At 41.6% G+C, this 21359-nt stretch overlaps 1 protein-coding gene across 2 annotated transcripts in view; it reads right to left on the reverse strand.

Annotated features, from left to right (window-relative positions):
* Positions 1–5239: 5239 nt before the first annotated feature.
* The window catches only part of RCOR1 (REST corepressor 1), an 84237-nt gene continuing 68117 nt past the window's right edge, over positions 5240–21359 (reverse strand). For both annotated transcript variants that reach the window (XM_032111509.1, XM_032111510.1), the window contains 6 exons: positions 18636–18714; positions 13851–14045; positions 12795–12872; positions 12569–12626; positions 11785–12014; positions 5240–9665 (listed from right to left, as the gene is read on the reverse strand). In XM_032111509.1, the coding sequence (XP_031967400.1) occupies positions 9624–9665; positions 11785–12014; positions 12569–12626; positions 12795–12872; positions 13851–14045; positions 18636–18714 (682 nt within the window). In that variant the 3' untranslated portion in view covers positions 5240–9623. The remainder of the gene's footprint in view (positions 9666–11784; positions 12015–12568; positions 12627–12794; positions 12873–13850; positions 14046–18635; positions 18715–21359) is intronic.

A 21359-nucleotide genomic window follows, 5' to 3' on the forward strand; every position in this document is an offset into this window, starting at 1 on the left:
CATGCAGCTCAAGTCAGCCCCTTCCCACCAGCATGGACTTTTCATGGGGCTTGTCTTACACCAGCCAAAAATAACGCTTTGCTATTAGACAGCATCCACCACAAACCTCTTCTACAACACCCCACAAACCTCTTCTACAACACCTTGCTTGATCGCACTGCCTAAAATGACATTCTGAGTCTTTTGCCAGCCATGTACCACAAGGATGAGGAAATGTCTCTTCCTTAGGTATGCATCTGCTCTTCTATAACTGTGAGACATTAGGTAAGGGTTTTACCTCCCAAACACCCACAGGATGGTAATGCAAGCCCTAACTGGTCATTATTCTAGGACTGACTAATTCATGGGAAGGACACATCCTAACACTGCCCATCTGCAGCTGTCAGCTCACGGGTGAGTTAACCTTGACTTAGGTTTGGCAGAAATTAGCAGGAATTAAAGTTTTGCTCCACCTCCCTGAGCATGTTAGCAACTCACAACAACGCTGTGAGTCCCCCCAAGCAACCAGCAGTTGTTTGAAGCCTTTAGTAGGTTCTGAATTTTTAAACAAAGACATATTCTCCTGAGGCTTTACAGGCCATTAAGTAAACATTAAACTTTTTAGTAAAATGTAAAAACATTGAAAACCATCTCAATTACTCAGCTTTCATTTATACAGCACTGTGACCTCTCTATCCCAGGAGGCTGTAGAAACAAAACTGAAATGAAAAAATGCACCTTTACAAGAGAAAGAGAGATGACTCCACTGCTTTATGGCAATCTTTAAATGCAAGAACAGCAACAAAAATCACAAATCTCCTCTTTGCTTCACTTTACAGATAACCTTTTCTTTTCATAACAGAAGCAAAATATTGCAGGATGGAAAACTGGACCACATTCACTGCCCTCTTGTTAGCACAATTACTAGTGAAATCCTTGAGATTACTCAGTTCAATCCAGGAAATTACCATCTCCAGTGGACAAAGTGAAAAGGAAAATGTTTCATGAATGCAACATAATTCCCTCCTGTGTGTCCTCAAAACAGGTTTAGTAACTAACAAGGAAGCCATTTGAGGAGCTGGAGACTCTCGAGTCGATAAAGTATTGCTGAAACCTTGCTGCTCCTCACAGGACACCAACACGTCCCCTCATTAGCAAGGCATGTCCTTGTCAAGTTTCTGCTTGGCCCACACATAATGAGAGGCTGACAGTTAATCATTTAAAACTGCATTTGCTCTAACATTATGAAGTTGTTTACTATCCACCTGATCCAAGTCTCACTGCAGACTATGTAAATGCACCTAACAAAGCTTGGATTAGGCTCCCTATTTTTTTAATGCCTATAGCAGGGGCTACACCCCCTCATTTGGGGGACTTGTGGTTTAAAGTATTAATACAAAAATACTGCAGGAAATCCAGCAGAAGTTAGGGAGTTACAGGTTATACATATATATATATACACACACATACACACACAAAATCAAGTTTTCTCCTCTTACTGTAAGAGATTTTCTCTGCACCTTGAGAGCCAGGCTGCCAGAAGAGGACTCGGTGTATTTCTCATTCTGGAGGCCCTAGGCAGTGCACATTTGAGGGAAGAGAAGATGCAAGTCAGTTTATATTTATTATGATCTTCTTTCTTGACACTGAACTTCGAACCAGAAATCTGGAGCCCTGGCAGACTCCAGTACTCACTGCTAACAGTGCACTAAAATAAAACCATGAGGAAGAGAAGTTATCCATCCATGCCTTGGGCTAAAGGCATTGTTCATAACAAATTGCTCGACTAGTTTATCTTCCCTGCGTGCATGGAACAGTTCTCTTAAATTATTTTTCTTCTGCTAAAGCCCACTGTGGTTCTGGGTCACTCATTGAAAGTCAAAGTGAGAGGCTGCTTGTGATGGAGCACAGGCACAGGGTATTGTTTGCTTCCCGAGTAAAGCATGGTGCTGAACCCACGGCCTCCCATGATTAATTGCAGAAACTGAAATCTTTGTACAAATACTTTTAAAGGATAATTTATTTAAGCTTAAAGGTTATCTTCTCAGAATATTTGTGCCAGTGAGACTTGACCGTACAAGGGGGAGAACCAGTCACGCAGTGAAAGGGAATTAGCTTAAAGGAGAACATCCAATTGACTGCTTTTGGGTTCAGTTTATTAATAGTTGGTTTTAATTTATTTTTTCGAGAGCATTAACAGCACAATATATTGATAAGAGACACAAAGCTACTTCTGGCCTTAGAAAAGCTGTCCCTAAAGTTGTACGGGAAAGGCTAAAAATGGTAGAAAATATACCAGTATAATATTTTCAGCATTAGTGACACTTCTTCAGAGGATGCTTTTTACCTGAACTGTCCCTTCAACACAGGTGGTACACAGGGCTCAAAGGAATGGAAATTTGGCCCAGTGAGGTTCCTCACACAATAAAGGTACATTTCCAAAGCACTTAAAAGATTCCAAGCCACTGGGGAGCTAGTTCTGTAATCAGAGGCAAATTTCAACAAGCAATGAAGATTTGGGATCTCGAGGAGAACATACTTGTCTAGGAGCTCCAGAAGTTTCCAACCATCCCAGATTCCCCACTATATCTTCTGTCAGGAACACAATACCTCAGAGGAACTTTACAAAGCACTGGTACGAGGCATCAACATTTCTTTATCCAGCTCCAAGCACAATGCCCAGCACTGCAGTGAGGGGTCCAAGTCCTTGTCCCCTCCTGGGTTAAGCCCAGGCAGCCATGCCACCATGGTTAATGCCAGCGTGGTTAATGCCCAGCTCCCACATCAGAGACAGAGCCCTAGGCTCTACCTTGATCTATAATAAGGAAGGGAATAAGCACTTTCAGGATGTAATACATTAGATCAGTTTTCAACATCTAATTTAGGATTAAATTAATTATACCCTAGAAAAGCTTATTTCTCTCTAAGGGATTCTGGACAGCGAGCTCAGGCAGTGATATCCTTATCCACTGATGAATCCTGCACCTTGCCATAGACTAGTCAGGCACACGTGGATCTCTAGCAAATCCACTGCACCCATTCTTCTATTTCATTAATTCACCTTTCTACCGTGTCTTATTCTAAACCTTGAATACACAAGGCAGCATCAAGAAGTCTGCAGCTGCTGAGATCTCCTATTCATCTTTTTCTTTTAGAAATCAGTTCTGTTTTGTCACACACACAGTCCCATCTTGCATTTCAAAAGCTTATTCAGGTCTTGCTAAGCCACAGTCTCATATGCTGGATGTCAGACAAATTATGTCTGTTCCCCCAAAGTGTGCAGATAGGGAAAAGCATCTCCCAGTTCACATTTTATTTCCATCGTTCCACACACCTTCTCCTGTTGCAAACTAGTTTCATGAAAACTAAGAACACATCCAGAGTCAGAACAAACACCTCACCTCTCCCTCACCCTCATCTCCAGCTACAAACAAGAAGTCAGCATAACATTACTCCCATTTCCTGATCTGCCCAGTGTGAACTCCTTATCTGGTCAATATTTTTACCCAAATGAGAAAATCCTGCCCTTTGCTGCACTTGTTAAGATAGGCTGCAGCTTTCCTCCATACAAACTTCTTCCCTTCCATTAGGGGAAACTTCCAGGTGATTTCTCCATCTATCAAAGTTCAGACCTCCTCTATGCTACTGTTCTCAAGAATCCCCCTCTTGATGACCTTAGAAACTTAGTTCCCATAAAATTTTACAGTGATTCTCTCCTTAGTTCTTCTGCAGCGAAAGAAAACTATTTCTCTACCACTGTCAGCAGGCCCTCCGCAGAATGTTTTTGTTTCGTTTGAGTTTGTTTGTACACATACATTTTGTTGACTGTTTACTAAAAGCAAGATCAGAAATTACACTTGCTCTTACTCCTTCAAAGGCTATTTGGGTGGGTAAGCCAGAGCATGCTTTAGAGGTGAATAATAGATTTGATTCCTGGTTTTTACTCTCAAACATCACTCTGCATCTTTCAGACTGGAAGATGGTTTATGAAATTAAATCCAGGTTTATATACTGTTACTTCATGAAGCTGACACTTGGGGATCAGATTAAGACCCTCGGCATACTCAGCACCACCAACAATGAACTCTTCCCTTTCAGCCTGAACTCCAGCTTGCACCACATCCTGCAAGGCAGCTCCTACCACATTCAGATTCCAAACTGTTTATGTAGGACAAGCTATCAGGAATAACACAGCGTTAATTCAACACTGCATTCCCATTTACAAATACATACCATTACCAGGCACAGATATAGCACCCTGTGTTTTCAAAACCAGTGGTATTATCACTACTTTACCTTTGCTTCTAGACTCCTCAGGAGTACATGTTCAGGCAGGGGAAGGCCCTGTTTCCTCATCTTTTTATGTTCCCTGATGGAAAGGAAGGAAAGTTCCTTCTTTTTTATTTGTTTCTCTTTTACTTCGGGGTTGGGGGCACACGAGCAAGAAGAGCTGGTTTGTATTGACGATTTAAGCACTTCGAGTCAAATACCTCCCCTAAAAAAGCAGATTGCTACCTTACAATATTGGTACCATATTCTCTACCAGTAGGAAAATTACAAGGAATGCTTTCCAGTAAGGAAACACCCTCAGCTCTCAAAAATGCTGCCTGTTCTTCCAAACCCTTAATCCGTCTCCCTCCCCACCACTTTGCTTTACAATATAGAAAGGCGTGACAAATTCCTGCCCTCCATAGGCTGCAGAGCTGGAAACCACCAGTAACCTGCTGTAGGAGTTCTGCTGCCTTTACCACACATGACCAAAGCAGAGAACTTCTCACCACCTGTCCTGCGCTAACCCAGGGCTCCCAGAGCACTGCTGGGAGTGCCTGCTCAAAGCAGTTTCACCCTAACAGCCCCACGAAGTCTTGTCTGTGCTTCTACGTTTAGTGCCTAGCAGCACCCCAGCATAAGAAGACAGAAAACATGACCTTCCTGAAAATTCCAAGGTGCAAAATTTCCTGCCTTTTTGAGCATCTTCAATAGCAACATTGCATACTGCTGAACTTTGAGGACAAGTGCTGCCTTTTCCTACATATTTTAAATGTGTTTCTTTCATTGTAGGACAAAGGTGACAATCTTTTAACTTGTACAGTTAAGCCAAGTGCTTTTTACATGAAGCAAAGAGGCAGCAGTTTATTCTTCAGGTCATCCTTATCTTAGGGATGACACTGCCAGGAAGGGGAAAACCCCTTTTGCATCTCCTGACCAAAATCTGAAAGGTAGGGGATCAGTTACACATCAGAACCACACTTTACATCAGTAACATTTTACTACATATTTTATTACATCAATGGCTTGAAAAAATTTTATTTGATGTCAGCAAACATTGGAAATCATAGAAAAATGAATTATGTAGAATTTCACAAAGGAATTTACCCCACTATAATTCTTCATACAGTAAAATAATCCAAACCCAAATGTTACTTTTCAGTGGCTAAGCAATTTTATAATGCTATGAACATTCATCACAGTAAGTGTGCTGAATAATAGAAAACAGGCAAAAAAGACATTTAAAATATTACTTACAACAGCATTATTACAACATACTTTCTTTAAAATCCCAACGAGTATTTCGTCACTTCAAAAGCTATACAGCATTTCCATTATATTTGCAAACTTAACCTTATACATCTTTTAAAATCTTGAAAAAACTTCTTTTAAGCAATCTATAAGCAGTTAACAAAATTGATAAAATCTACATAATGGAATACTATACACTCCAGTATAAATTTTATTTTAGGAGAATATGAATGTAAACACTCATTATTATACAACATGCATAGACTATACTGACCTTCCATCTTCTGAACTGTAACTTTCACTGCAATTGTGCTTTACTATCAACAGGAAAAGCTGCATTAATCCAGGGAGTGGCAGAAAGTATTTGCTTTAGGGGCATTGCACAAGATCACTAGATTTTGACTTACTGAAGACAAGCTGGAGAAAATAAAATAATTTTTCTCTCATTTTTGGAAAATATCAGCCCACTCATTGCTGAATGGGCTATGCACAAATTCACACCAATTTGAAAAATAAACGCATTATCAAAAAAATCTCCTGTGATATTTTTGCATTTCAATGACTTGGAGATTTTTGTTCACAAATCCAGTGATCAAGTTAGTGTAATGCACTGTTTGGCTCATATTTGGTGTGCAAGAATACCAACAGCATATTAGCGATTTCATAGAATAAAAACTGAAATTTAAAGTGACAATGAGTGTATTTTCATACATAATGTTTCTGATGTATTTGTACAGGAAAGAAAAATGTTTGTCAGGACACTGCTTTAAGAGAGTAAGAGTTTCACTCTTATTTTAACTATTAAAAAAGTGTTCTAGTGGATACTTATGGGGTCTTCCTGGTTGCAAACTTGTAAAAATATATTAAGAAACCATTATCCCCATTGGTATTAAATATATTGAGACACAACCATTGTGGTTGCACTACCAGGTATGGCTACTATGGTCTTAAGCATCTGATTGTACATTGTTGCTTTACTGTTAAGCACAACTGAGGCGTGTATTTTTTTCCCTTGGTTATAAGATTATATTACAAAAATTGATCACTGTTTCAAACCAGTTAAACACGAATATTCAAGTAACAAGGTTGTTTTAATGGATAAGTGAAAAAAGGTTACCTAGCACTTTACACAACTACATAAAAATTAAATAGAACAAATGAAATTTGTTTATGCATATGCAATACACTTTTATATCTTTAAGATTTCTAAAACTAAAACTTAAACTATCATTTTCTTTAACGATACCATATTTTGCACAATAACTTATACTTAGGAGAAATAATTTCCCATTTTCCACAAAATATATATAATTATGACATTCACATTGATAGTTTAAGAAACAAAATTTAAGTGAATATTCTATCTTATGCAGTTATCTTTGTGGACCCTTCTAGTCAGAATGCAACCAGTTGATGTATCTAATGCTTGACCCATTTAACAAAAGAAAAAGAGGGTCTTCACCTAAACAAGGTCAAACCATTTCAAAAGCTAAAATGATTTTATCGCATTTAAAAACATAGTTCAAGAGAATGTAAAAAACGAAACGTTTAAAATACAGTGCTGTTATATTGCATGTATCAACTACAATAAGATAGCAGTCAACTGAAAGTAATTAAACAACTTTTTTCTTCCTAATATCACAAATTATACACATTTCCCCCTACCCCATGGGGATGAAGCCAAAACACAACTTTTCTGATCATAAGATGGACAGATTTGAGGGCAAAAACCAATGAGAAGTCCTCACAAGTATCTAAGTCTCCAGCAGAAGCCTCTCCTGATGAGTTCCCCCAGCTGGGATACAAGCTCCCACATCACTCCCACAACACACCTGTCTCCATGCGCTGGTACCAGCAGGAGGCTTAATATTTAATACTCGAGTGTTTCTAAAGAGCAGCATTGCTTTACACCACAACTGTCAACTGGATTCACAGTGCTATTTGCCCGGTCTTTATTCCTAATTCACACTGGCTAACACCTAGCACTCCTTCCCACAAGAGACTCCCAGCACCAACTGGCACAGGTCTGAAGGAATATCTGAGCCACCAGAGCTGCCAGTTCACAACAACAGCTGCAGAGACACAAACAGCAATACAGAGGATAGGGAATAGCTCCCTTTCATCCTCCCATCACCTCGGAGGATCTCTCTGGAGCTATTAGAATGGAACTGCTCCCAAAGAGCTGCCAAGTGGCTGAAACAGGCCCTTTTGGGGCTCCACACTCCAACCTGCCCTAGGAAATCTCTACCTGCTCTGTGCCTGTGTGATGCTGCCCAGCTTCTGATGTTGAATTACTTTCCCCATACGTGGCCCAAGGGGGAGACCACATCTCAGTGCTACAAGAGGCCACCTCCCCTGCCTTTCCTTGGGCTGTGACCACACTGTGGGAGGTGCCAGAGGCGGCTCTGTTGCCCAGCTGGGATTAGCCTGCCCCGCTCGGGTACAAAGAGCAGGAGCCACCACGGCACACAGTATGGCACAGCCCAGCAGCCAAACCTCAGCACCAAGTCCGGGGCTCGGCCCCGAGCTCCACCAACCTCAGCTGCAGGCCAGGCCATGGGCTAGCTCATTTCAAGTTGTGTTAAGAAAGGCTGGTGCTGTACATCACTGTGTGCCATCTTGGCTTGAATCCTCGGCAGAGGAAGAGAGGCAAGGAAGGTCCTTTTTTCCACCTGCAAAGACGCCTGGTGGTTTCTTCCAACAACGTTAAATTAACCATTTTTAAATGCTTTGTGACTAGTGTTATTTTGCAGCTTTCCACTAGACAAGAAGTAATACTGCTGCTTTTAGCTTTCCTGGACACTGTCAGCTCGGCAGTCAGCAACCACCTTGTTCAAGGTGCAAAGTCCTCCCACAGGACTTGCAAGAACAGTTCCCGTACAAGCCAGCTAGACAGGCCACAGCACGGGCCACCCAAGCAGATGGCTGGGATTTGAAAGCTGCATGCACCAAGTATTTGGAAAAGCACCTCTTAGATTTTAAATTGCATATTTTGGTTCAGAACATGAAAGCAATGTGTGCTTCAGAAGGGTTAAAATGGCCAATGAAAATTAACCCAGTTCTTCTCCATTATACTTCCAAGAAACCAAAAAATCTTGAAGGTTGAATTTTGTGCTCCAACCCTCATCCAAACCTTCTACTGGGAGAAGCAGTTTGATGTCTTTGGCAAACAGCGCTCTGAAGAGGAATGAGACACTGGGACAGAAAGTGATCTATGGTAGCCAAATGCAAAAAGGCACATATTCCCCAAAAGGAGAGGCACCAGAGAAAGTTGTTTTGACTTAATCCCACAGAGGATCAGGAAAAAGAAAGTTGTGTAGCACTCACTTAACAAGTTACAATGCAAATGCTGAATGCCAGGGGTTAAATAGCGTATCAAACAGTTTCAGGTTAAGTATTCCCTTTTGCACTAAATAAAAGCCATTAAAATATACAGGAATAAAATGCTCAATTAGGGAGCTTTCTATGAAGCAAGAACACACAAATACAGTGGAAAGAATTGCACAAACCAGAAGTGTAATGAGTTACATCTACAACCTTGGACTGACCAAACCTTAGAAATAACATTTCCTATCACTTTGCGTTATTCATGATTGCTTGCTAATATGTCCTGTCATTGCAGAACAAACCTGACACGGCTGGCATGTGCACAGGCCCCTCCTTTATAGAAAGCTCACTAATCATAGTGTCATCGTAAGAATACACAGGAAGCGGAGACCACAAGGCCATGCAGCAATACATACTTATACCCTACGGACCAAGTATTTTAAGAACTCCTAATGTGTAGAGTTACTGTGGGGCTGCTAAGGAGCTCCTTGTTTTGAAGGTTGGTCAAAATTTATAGACAGGTGTTACTGGTTCTAGAAGTCCCCATGCTTAAGCATGACGTTGGTGAAATGGAGAGCTGAACTACCTGGGTGCTTTTGAAAGAAAGTGGAGGCAGTATGGAGGAATGAGGGGAGATTAAGGCAGATGTAGCACAGGACTGGAAGCGTTTGCCTTTTTTTTTGGTAATAGCTGCTTGTCCACAGATATGATGCAGATGGCTGTCTGAGGTTTGCTAATACCTGATATCCTGGATAACACAGTAGTCAACACAAATTGTTCTAGGCTACAGCACCTTCTCACGAAGCAGATGCATATCTGACATCAAGAACAGAAGTAGCCTGGAGGGAAGGGGGAGAAAAAGCAGACGTTTAGTTTAAAATGAATACACATAGGCTTTCTTGCATCTCCAAACTTCAGCCCAGATCCATGGTACTGACAGTGACAAAACAGACAACCTTGGCACATGGAAGGAATTCCAGCACCTTTCCCTACTCTGAGGCACATGGATTTGTTGTTGGGATTGTAAACACACAGGAATTAAGACAGGAGTCAATGCTGCTTTATAAACAGCAGCCTCACCTCTCCCTTTCAAAGAAAAGGAACTGTAACCACAGGCTATGGGAAAGCCCAAAGCCCTCAGAGGCCTGATGAACTTTTCACTAGGCTGGTGGCCAGACAGCCAGGCATGCCAAGGGAGAAAGCACCCGAGGCATTTCACTGTTAGGCCAGCAAAGTCTTCTTGGCTACTGCTGACTCTACCTGACTTGACCAGATGCTGCGTATGCAAGTGCCCTCGAGAGCAGACACCCACCATGCAGTGCTGCACAGCTCAGGAGGGACCAGGAACCCACTCCCAGCCCATGCAGGTCACTTGTGTCATAACCCCAATGACGTTTCACCTTGCCCCAGAACCACAGAGACAGGCAGCGAGTCAGCACTGTGCTTATGCTACCTCTGAAGGCAGGAGCACCACATTCACAGCTTCTTTTGGTCTGGTTCCCACCACTCAGCACTTGCTCTGCTCCAGAGTGGGCACTTCCCATCACTAATCTGGGGATCATGACTGCTGCTCTAGTAGCTACTTTACCAGACCTTGCTGTCATGCCTCCACTCTCCCAACTCGTTTGGGATCCTCATTGCTCTGGTATCCACACACATCAGCCCACTCCAGTTCCTGCTGAAGCCATTTTTTCCCTGTGTCAAGTGAGACCCCCCTTTTTTGACCTCAACTTTAAGAAGCAAGGGTGTATTTGAAGCTAGGAAGGATCTCAGAGGGCTCAGAAAAGAAAAGCTCTGCAATGCCAACATTCTACAGGTCACAGGAAAAGACAGTGACAAGAGCCACGTATCTTTCAAGTTGGTGGCTATGTACTAGTACCAATGCTGCTTTGCTCCACCTCTCAATTCTGGAAGAATGGGACAATTTCACTCACACACTCCTGTGAAGGCAAGTTTTCTGAGTGTGGTTTTGTTCATCTGTCATACCTTTGGACTTAGTTCCCAAATATAAGCATCTCTGAATTGCCTGTTATTAGGGTTTGCTAAGCAGTGAAGTTCTGCTTTTTGGATGTTTTTGGACAATGTCCAAGTGATCTAGCCCTAATCAGAGCAACAAAAATATACAGCACACTGAGAAGTCTTTCCTCCATGCACGACCAAAATTTGCCTTGTGCTATTGACTGTGCTTGCATTTACAATACACAGCTTTTGCACTAAGATGTCTTATCAATTAGGCCAAAGGGAGTCCTTGATCAGACATTTTTAACACACAAACTTCTACCAAGGTTTTCTTCTGCAAGACTGTATTAATACTATATTTTTTAAACTAACTACCATACTTAAACATCCTATAGTCTTTGTTAACTTCAAATCTACACAGCCTTTGGACAAGTGTTAACTCTGTGAACCTCCATCAAGGAGAGGCTGTTCCTAGATTTCTGTCTTCACAGAAACAGCTGTAAAATCCAGGTAACTTTGCCTTTAGGTAATTCCAGAGTGAAGTTTCACACACTCATCTTGTTTATAGCTTTCTTCCCTTTATCTGAGTGAAACCACTCACTGGAAATGAAAGAGCAAGCTTTGGCTCAGAGGACACTATGGTCCCACAAAGCCAAACCTAGAAGAGCTGGGAGAACTGAGTGCAGGGAAAAGATCCAAGTGAGATAAAGATGCATGGCATTTTGGCGGTAAGAGGTATTAAAACATCCACACTGATAAGATACACATACTGTCAGAGGGCTACAAATTTACTGCTCTCCTTCCACTTTTATACAAGCCTGGACTTCCCAATTCCCGAAATCAGTAGTAGAACCGTATATCCAGATGAAGTGAAATATGCAGATTGAAATTGACAAAAATTGCTTTTGCAAAGACTGTATATATATAAATACACACACACGCATCTATCTGAACTGAGCTCAGATTGGGAATTTCATGTGACTTTTAAATTGGATTTACCTCATCTTCCTCTTCAGACATTTTAGTGGAATTATCAGGGGATTTTACAGGCTTCTGGCTATTGGTTCCATTTGTCTCCTCTTTACCGTGCTCTGCCTCCCACTCCTGTAGAACTTCATCTATGTTGAAACGACGTCGATAATTTACAAAAAAGTTTTTCACTTGCACCACAGATTTGTTTCCAATCACATCAGAGATTGCCTGAAAGTCTCGGCCATATTTCCTGATTGCTAAAAGCAACAAAAAGAGAAACAAAAGCAGTGTGTTATTTCCACAAAGACCACAAATCAGGCTCAAGTCACAGCATAAAGATCCAAAGCTGAACTTCTGTCAAGGTTTCAAAGCTTCTTCAGATTAATCCAGGATAAAAAAAAGAGTCTAAATTGGGCAAGAGACATAGTTAAAACAAGCCCTGGAGAAGTGAAGAAAATAGAGGTGTAGCAGAAGATGGGCAGAGTCAAATGTACAAGACCTGTGTAAATCTGCCTGTACTGCTTGAAACAGTTACACAGGCAAAGAGCATAGCAGTGACTCCAGCAGAGTTTCACTTTCTGAAAGCTTGGACAAGCAGACATTATTTCCCAACTTTCATATGATTCCATTTGTACTGCCCAGGGAGGGGAAGGGGGAATATTGTTTCCTTGTTCAAGTACATTCTTCAGGCATTAGTACATGGCAATGTCAAAATCCTCCTCATTAGCCACTGAAGGGAAACTCAGCTCTGAAATGCAGCAGGGTTTTGTCTATCAACAACTTAAGTACAAATAAACTTGTAGTGCCATACCTTGCACAGCAAGAAGCTGCTCATCCGTGGTCCAACGTGCATTAAATTTCTGGACGACCTAAACAGCAAAAAAAAAAAAAAAAATTAGGTAACTTTATTTATATACTTTCACTAGTATCTGAGCTCATAAAAACATCTCAAAAGTACAACAAGGAATTAACTGTTAGTCAAAGTATAACATTAGCATTTATCTTCACAATTAACAAAGGTCAGAAAACAAACCCACCTCTGGAAGTCTGTATTGTTCTATACCACCTTCAAGTTTTTCTTTGAGTGCGCTGTTTGTCTGTTTGATATTCTGAATCTGAAAAGAAAGTTTCATGCCTTTAAGAAGGATTAATAAATATCTTTGGACAAGCTTTTTTCCAGCAGCCTTGGCAGGAACCTCACAAGCTCAGTCTTCCAGTTTTTCTCACAGCCTGCCTTTTCCAAAAAGAGAGTTTGCTATATTGGAATAATGTAAAGCAGAAGCAGCTGGCAAATCAGAAGATCCCATTTAATTTATTCTCTGCTGTCTACAAGTTATTTGGAGCAAGAACTGCCCCAACTTCCAGGTCCGTATAAAGCCCAGCGTAAGAAGACCAACCCCATTTGCAGCAAGTAATGGATCAAAGACTGCTGAAGAGTTCAGGTTCTCCCAGAGTGCCAAGAAAAAGGCTTCAGGCCAAAATACCAATTCTATTAACTTTAATAAAGAGTTTGAGACAGATCTCTGCTTTAGAAACTGCAAAATTCTCAGATCTAGGCAACAAAGTCATGTAGCAAACTTGTATTTACTCACAAATATTTGAAAAACATTTGTTAGCTCCATCAGGGAAGCAAAGGGTACATAGGAAGTTTGTATGATACCTGTCTAGGAAGGACTAAGCCAAACATATCTGCCACTTCTAGAAGTACCACATGAAAAGGCAAAGGAAACAGCTGCTGTAGATGGAAATCAGACACTGCTGAAACCAATGTCACCACAGGAAAGTTACAGTTAAAATAGAAGGAATTCTGAACTGCAAGAAATGTGAAGTGCCAACAAATGTTCCCTCAAGTCCCTGCTATGAACTTTTCCTTGCTTCACTTCAGGTCTAAAGTAGGCTTGCCCACAGAACTAAAACACAAGAGATGTAAAACCCAGAGCTGCATTCAGAGCACAAGGACAGCAGCTTGCCAACTAAGGCACGTAGCATTGTGCATCATCACTGCCAAACTACAAATTCCTGCCAAACTTTGCAGACTGCAAAAGGCACTACCAGCAAACCCAGCAGTCACTCCTGTACAATCCCGTTCATACCTGTCGTTTGATTGAGACTAATTCCATGTCCAGTTGTCTGAGTACAGTGGTAGCAGCTGTTGCATTAGCGGAAACAGCCTCCACATCTTCCTGGGAAAGGAACATTCCTTTGGGAGGTTTCCTCTTTGCTCTGTTCTTGGCCTGTGTACTGTGCTTCTCCTTCTTCACCTGAGGGACAGTTTCAGCAGGCGGCACCTGGCAAACAGCAGTCAGTCATTTTACAAAACTAGGTATCTTTAGAGATCCCTTCCAGCTCAAACCATTCTGTGACTCTTTTAGCCACCATCAAAGGCTGGAGAATGACAAAGCCAGTTTGCAGACAGGAAGACATTTTTGCTTTAAGTGGCACGTCACACAAACTGTCTTATACAAATCTCTCATTTTCTTTAGCAGCTTTCAGTGTTTACAGAGATACTGTGGTTGCCTTCTCTGCCCATTCTCATTTTGGGAGACAGATGCCCAATTTTGCAGTAGTTAAATGTCCTGGTTATTTTCAAACTCCTTCTTCTTGTTTTCATCATCAGGTCTGAACACACCAGTTTAACTGAACACCAGAAGGAAACAAAGTGAAGTGTGGAGACGGAAAGAACACAACTAAAACAGTTTACTGAGACTTGTTTTACTACCTACCAGACAGGAGAAGGAATAAACCAGATTTATTTGAAGGCAAAGGATAAAGGAGTGAGGTGACAATGGGATAGTTCTTAGATCATGACACCATTTCTAGGAAGCCAGGTTTTCTTGCATAGCATTTGTGTATCAACTGTTCCATCAAAACGGTGCAGTTGTGCCTAAAATAAACTTTAAATCTTTTTTGGAAAAAGAGTATTTCACAGACCACTTACTATTTTTATCCTTTATGTCTAAAGCAAAGACAGGTAGATAGCCAGGACACTATACTCCAGATTCTTCAAGAGCACACCTGATTCTAAGATAGCAAAACCATTTCCTCCAGAAGTTATATTCAACAATCAACTCATACCCAAGATTTGTTACCCAGTGACTGGAACCTGGCCAAGAACACAGAACAGAAGAAGGGTGGCAAAGAGAGAAAAAGCAGAGAGGGAAGGCTGTACATCCAAATCCTCTACCTGATCACTGCCAGCTTTAAACACATTGGCTTCATTTGGTGCTATTGCTTTCCTCCTAATTTGCAGCTACATGTAGTTTCTACAGTTTGTGGCATTTGCTCATTAGTGAGCATTGAATGCTTGCACTTGAAACCACACGAGGCTGAGGACGAAACCCCAAGTAAGCATGAGGTTCTGACTCCCAAAGGACTCCAGCACAGCTGCCACAGATAAAAGCTTCCACCCTCCTCATGAGCACAAAGGCCAGAGCCTCATAGCAGCAGCAATGTGGACAATCGGCTGCTCTCAACCTTTTTCTGCTGTCCATTGGTACAAAGTATTCCGTGAGATATGATTCCTAGGACAAGGCAAGAGGCAAGAGATAATTCTTGCCATTGCAGGACGGATACCCCTATTTCTCTTTGCAGATGGGAGTGGTGAGCAGGAGAAACCAGACTGGTTTAGCTATGAACAAGTGAGGCAAGCTCTGAACTCCGCTTCAGAAGGAAGCACTTTGATAACTGAGCCAGGTAAATTATTCAGCATGGACAGGCATTTCAGATCCACTCACATTTCATCTACATACACTGCTTCCCAGGACCACGCAGCAATGTCTCACTACAGGTTCAGGCTGTCAGTTGACCAACATGGAATGCCTGCAGTGCAAACATCCCAGAACCCTCAACATTAAAGAAAAATGAAAGCAGTTTCAAATGACTGTTTTACACCGTTCAAAAAATGCAAAGCTCTTTTGTGTTGTGGACAAGAACCAGAGCTCCAGCAGAACAATTTTTGACAGCTCCAAATGCCTCTAGGCCCCAGCAAAAACTGGAACATCTACTCTGTCCTGGAAACTCTTCTTTCCTGGCCACACACATTTCTCTCTAGAACTAAATCAATTTTTGAAAACCAGAGAGAATTAAAATGAAGGGATTTAGAAGGGATTTAGCAGTGCTCCTGTTTATTTAGATATTGCCACTGCTATCCAGTGCACTTCAGTCTTACATACCCCTTAATACAAAGTTCCCTTCCTCAGATTTCACTACGTAAAAAGAAGATAAAACTATCTCAAGCTATGTAGCAGAGGATGAAGTGGGAGGCACTTCCAGGAACAAGGGAGATACAAAGAAAGCAGGTCTAGGTCATGACCTCAGTATTATGGAGTCACTATGTGAGGAAACCCGAACAGCTGCACTAACACTGAAAGTAAAGAAGAAAATGAGAAATGAAGATTCCCCCTCCAATGATCCCCAAAAGAAGAAACAGATGAGAGATTTCAGATACTCTGAGAAATCCCAGTGTTACTGAGCAAGTCAGATAGCAATCAGCAGGTCTCACAGCTGAAAGAAACCATCTCTGCAGGTTTGAGACAGGGAGGTTCTTTACAGTAAGAGTACTGGGCTGCTGGCACACAATAGCCCCTGTACACCTGACCACATCCTTAAAAGAAACCTAATGATCAAGAACGATCTTATCCCCTCCTGGTTACCTGCTCTCTCTCTCTCTCGGCATTTCAATAAGCCCTGAGTTCAGGTACTGTAAAATCAGAATCACTGAATCATTAAGGTTGGAGAAGACCTCCAAGATCATGGAGTCCAACCTTTGACCAAACACTACCTTGTCAAGTGAACCACAGCACTAACTTCCACGTCCAGCTGTTTGTTTCTTGAACACCTCCAGGGATGGTGACTCTACTGTGTCTCCAGGCAGCCCATTCCAGTGCTTAACTACTCTTTCAGTGAAAAAATTCTTCCTGATGTCCAACCTGAACCTCCCCTTGAGGACATTTCCTCTCATTCTGTCACTGATTGCCTGGGAGAAGAGACCAACTCCCACCTTCTACAACCTCCTTTCAGGTAGCTGTAGAGAGTGATAAAGGTCTCCCCTGAGTCTCCTCCTCTCCAGACTGAACAACCCCAGCTAAACTCTCAACAGGCTATGAAGGCTGTCAGCTTCATTTTGCCCTCCAGCACAATCCCTGTCCAACAGAGTCCCCACAAGGCTGCCTGCCATGGCATACACAGCCAGACTGCATATGTTCCATGAGTTTCATATTGGTTGGAGGGCCATGGCCTGTACCAGCATGACAAGGAGGGCACAAAGCCTCCTCCCACACTAAGATTTTCTGCAAAAATGTCTTGATGGTAACTGTCCAAACCAGACATTTGATCTGGTTTGGCCTTACAAGAGATGCAGCCAAGTTGGTGAAGAACTACCTTTCCCTCTTCTGCAGCAAATTCAGAACATGTCAGCATTGGTTGGGAAGAAGAAGTAATAAAAGGGATTGAAGGGAGCTATTTTACAGAGGCAAGCTTTTGAAGAGCTTACAGAAAAGTCTGAACTGTAAATTTATTAAAATGATGGAGAATGAGACAACAGTATTATTTACAAAACACTACAGAGCTGCAGTACACAGCTGCAACTTAGCCAAGTGAGAATCCTTCCTGTCTGGGAGCTTCCTGCTGACGCTTCTGAGAACTCAGTTTCTTGTAATGATTAATACAAATGGCTTCTCATCCACTCTGCCCCTAGGAAGACATTAAGGGTGCTGGTTCCTTCAGTGGAAACAACAGCTAAACTTTCCTGGAAATTCTAGAGCACTCTCAACGTGGGAGAAGAGCAGATGGGAATGTTGTGATTTTTCAGTTATTTCCATTCAAAACTATTTGTTGGAGACATTAATCTCACTGACAGTGACTGACAAAACTGTTGCTCTGGGACTTTTTTTTGACTGTGTGGGATCATGTTTTTAAATATTTCTAGTAGGTTTTCCCTAAATATGATCTTTTAAAAAAATTAAGAAATGAAATAGAATGACTGTGGGAAAGGAATCAGGCTAGAAAAAAACAGGAAAGGGAGCTAACTTCAAGGAGAGAAGGCCTTAAGCATTTTCCTGTAACTCACTCACACATACAACCCACGCTGCTGAACGAGGCGTTTTTATTTAGTAACAGGTAACCTGCAGGTTATATACATGAAGATGAAGTACATGCTTTCCTGTAGGCTAGGTTTTCAAAACTGTTGTATTTGTGTGACTATTTTCATCCAGAACTCTATGCCCACTGAAAATGAAGTATTTGAAGTGAGATGCAAGTACTACATTTTGAGCTGACATAACAACAGGTTAAGGCCACTCTGCCAGACAAAATTAACTGGTCACAAAAACTTTCTCCTTTACTTTTCACAAATATAGCTGCAGTCCTGGTGCTACTGAAATGACAACTATTGATGGGGATTTCAATACATCAGGAATATACCTTAGAGCCTAACGTGTACATAAACACACTTTTATTGGTCTACCTAGAACAAAAGGATGTATTTCCCCTCCACCAAGCCATCTCCACAGGGGAATGTGCTTCTACTCCATCTCCATGCAGTTGGGTTGATGCAAACCACTAAGGGTGGTGGTTTAAGCTAACACAGCCAAGAAGAAGATAAAAGAGACTGGAAACAATCACACAGTATATTATCATGCGATGTAAAGTGTTAAATTTTCCCAGCTCTATCCATAATGGAGATATAATAGATAATAATAGATAAATAACTTATTTATCTATACTTGTCTTGATCTAAGAATAATTCTGAAGACAATTCTTCTTTTCTTGTATGACAACTATACAAAGCACAAAAAGAAAATTAGATACTGCAGCTTCTACATGAAGTAACTAGTAAGTAAACATTTTCATTTTTACAGAAGTAAGAAAAAGAATTATACCTCCTTTTTGCTCTCCTTGTTTTGTTCAACTTCAATGTCAATAGGGTTATTTCCATTTGCTTCCTCCATTTCATCCTCACTGGAAGACAAAAGCAAACAGTACTGTATTAGTTTGTGAGGCTCTCTTTTTCTATAAATAACATGCTAAAACAAATGCATGAATGCCATAGCAAGCCCAACAGCATTCGTTAGTTTTATTCCCAGGATGTGGGGTTTTGGGGGGGTTGGTGGGTTTTTTTGCTGTTGATTTTATTTGGTTTTGGTTTAAGTCAATAAATTCTTAATTCTGAAGATAGTACATACAGGAACACTTCTCAGCAGTGTACTTAGGTAAAATAAATCTACACAGATGGAAGCAAGAGACATGAAATTAATTCCACAAGTTATCTTTTGAAGAACACGGGACACTTAGCTTTTTTACTTCAGGCAAACTGAGACAGAAAGAAATAAATACATTAAGTAGCTAAAAAACAGATTTCATACAACTACTTAATATTTAGCAAAAACAGACATGCACAAGATGAACTCCCTCAAAAACAAGCACAAAAAACATTAGGTTTTTCTTTTTTTTTTTTCAGTGACAGCCTCACATTTCATTCTCCCCTGGAAAAGAAAAAGATGTTATCAGTTACAGAGTAATAATAGGCATAAAATTGGGGCCATATTGAAAGTGACCTTGGCACACCTGTCCAGTCTGGCTTCAGTGGAATTTTAATCAGACATTAAATCAAATGCATTTTCATCATTTAGCATTTTTGTACTGTACACAACCAAAGTTAATTGCACCATTTGAAACGATGCCCAGAAACAGAAGAAATAAGCTGATGTAATCAAAGCTTTTTTTTTTTTATCAAAAAAATAAACCTATTTTGTCACGTCAAACTTCATAGCCTAGGCTGAGGAGCATCAACTGGTGCAGGCATGTCACAGCTCCAGTGCAGGGCAGGGCTGTGCGCACAGGGAGCAGGGAATAGCAGGCACAGCATGTGCTGGTGAGCTTGGCTGTAGCACTCACGTGGCCACCTCCCTGCTGCAGCCACATCCTAAGGAGGAACAGGCTGCCATCCTTTTCCACAAGAGCAGTCACTTGTACAAGCCACTTCTGCTCTCCCAAGCCACCTGGCTCACCAGCTAATTCACAAGACTTAGTCTGGGTAATGATGATTCCAGGGAATCAATTCCCAGGCATCCCCTCCCAGAGCTGCACAAACAAAGCCCCTCACATACAACTTAGAACAGCTGCTGAAAACCTGAATGCACTGGGAGTTGTATTAGTGACAATCTGAGGGGTTGGGGAATTTCCCTGCCTAGCCACAAAAGGGATATAGAGGTACTTGAGTGAGATACCTCAGATTGCCTCCTCTCAACCCCATCTCCAAAAGAACTTCCTTGCGTTCTCACCTGGGTTCAGATTTCAGCCTTTTCACAACAGTCTTTGCTATGCTGACAGTTTGCTCTTGTATTCTAGCAAGTTCCCTAGACATGAGCTAGATTAAAGCCCACCCCTTCATTTCTGCAGTTGTAGACGCTGATTGCTATAACCAAAGAACACTTCTGAAGTTCTGCCAACACCGACTGGCACAGTACAACCTGAAAATCCAGGGACCCTAAACTCACCCAGCATGCAGCGCTGACAAATCCCCTGGGGGTGTAGGGGTTTGACTGTTTTTACATAATGGAGTGGAAGAAATCAAACATCAAGCTGATGGCCTGGTGCTTAGCTCGCTGCAGATGTAAATCAAGTTAAGCATTTCCAATCCAGCTGCCTTCCTCAAAGGTTACAAAATTACAGCACATGGCAGCCCATTCAGTTCTTTCCCCTTCACCAGATGGTCTGAGGTGCTACTTTTCCCAGCAAACAGGCATAGGTACTGAGAGGTGTATTTCTCAATTGGAGTAATTTCATTTGTGAGCACAGAACAAAAATAGAGAGGCAGTATTAAAAGACCCTAAACTACATAGTACAAGACAAACACATACTGCATATAAAATATTTCCCCTCCCCCAATAAATTAGTAAGAAAACTGGAAAACTAAAACAAAAAAAACCCAACCACCAGGATGGGGAGCAGAAAACCAGACAAGTCTTTGCAGACAAGAGAAAAGAACAGAATGGAAAAAGAGACTCGGGTCAAAGAAAGCCAACCAAATACTGGACAAAGTTGGCTGGCAGTATTCTCCCTGGCCCTGCCTGTTAAGCAAGTATTGCTGACCTAATGGAGAGATGGGAGAGGTTGAGTGAGTCATTGGTGTAGCACAGCTCAACCCTAGAAACACATTTCTTTCCCCTTCCCCAACAAGACTTGGTCATATGCAGTGGAGCCAGCAAACATCCAACTGGAAAATGCAACACCTCCTCTGAGGGGAAAGACTTTTGCAGAATTTTGCCCAATTATGTCACAAGTCTTGCAAAGGCTGGCACACCTCAAGTTTGGTCTGCAAAGACATTAACTGCATTTTAGAGCAGCTTGAGAAGGCATCTGCATCAAGCAGACGGAGTTGCTGTTGTTCAGAGGGATTATTTTCCTTACAGTCACCTGAAACCTCTGCATTTCTGAGGCTTTTTCAGCTCCAGAACTAGGTGAAGTCACCAAGTGGCAGTAACTGTAAAGATACAGCAATACGCACAAGGCCACTGGCTGACCTACCTTCAAGGGCTTGCATGGGTATCCAGGAGGGTGAGCTTGCAGAAAAAGCATGAGTCAAGCTCATCTGGTAAAGCTCA

This window comes from Corvus moneduloides, chromosome 6, assembly GCF_009650955.1.
Source record: "Corvus moneduloides isolate bCorMon1 chromosome 6, bCorMon1.pri, whole genome shotgun sequence".
Classification (NCBI taxonomy): domain Eukaryota; kingdom Metazoa; phylum Chordata; class Aves; order Passeriformes; family Corvidae; genus Corvus; species Corvus moneduloides.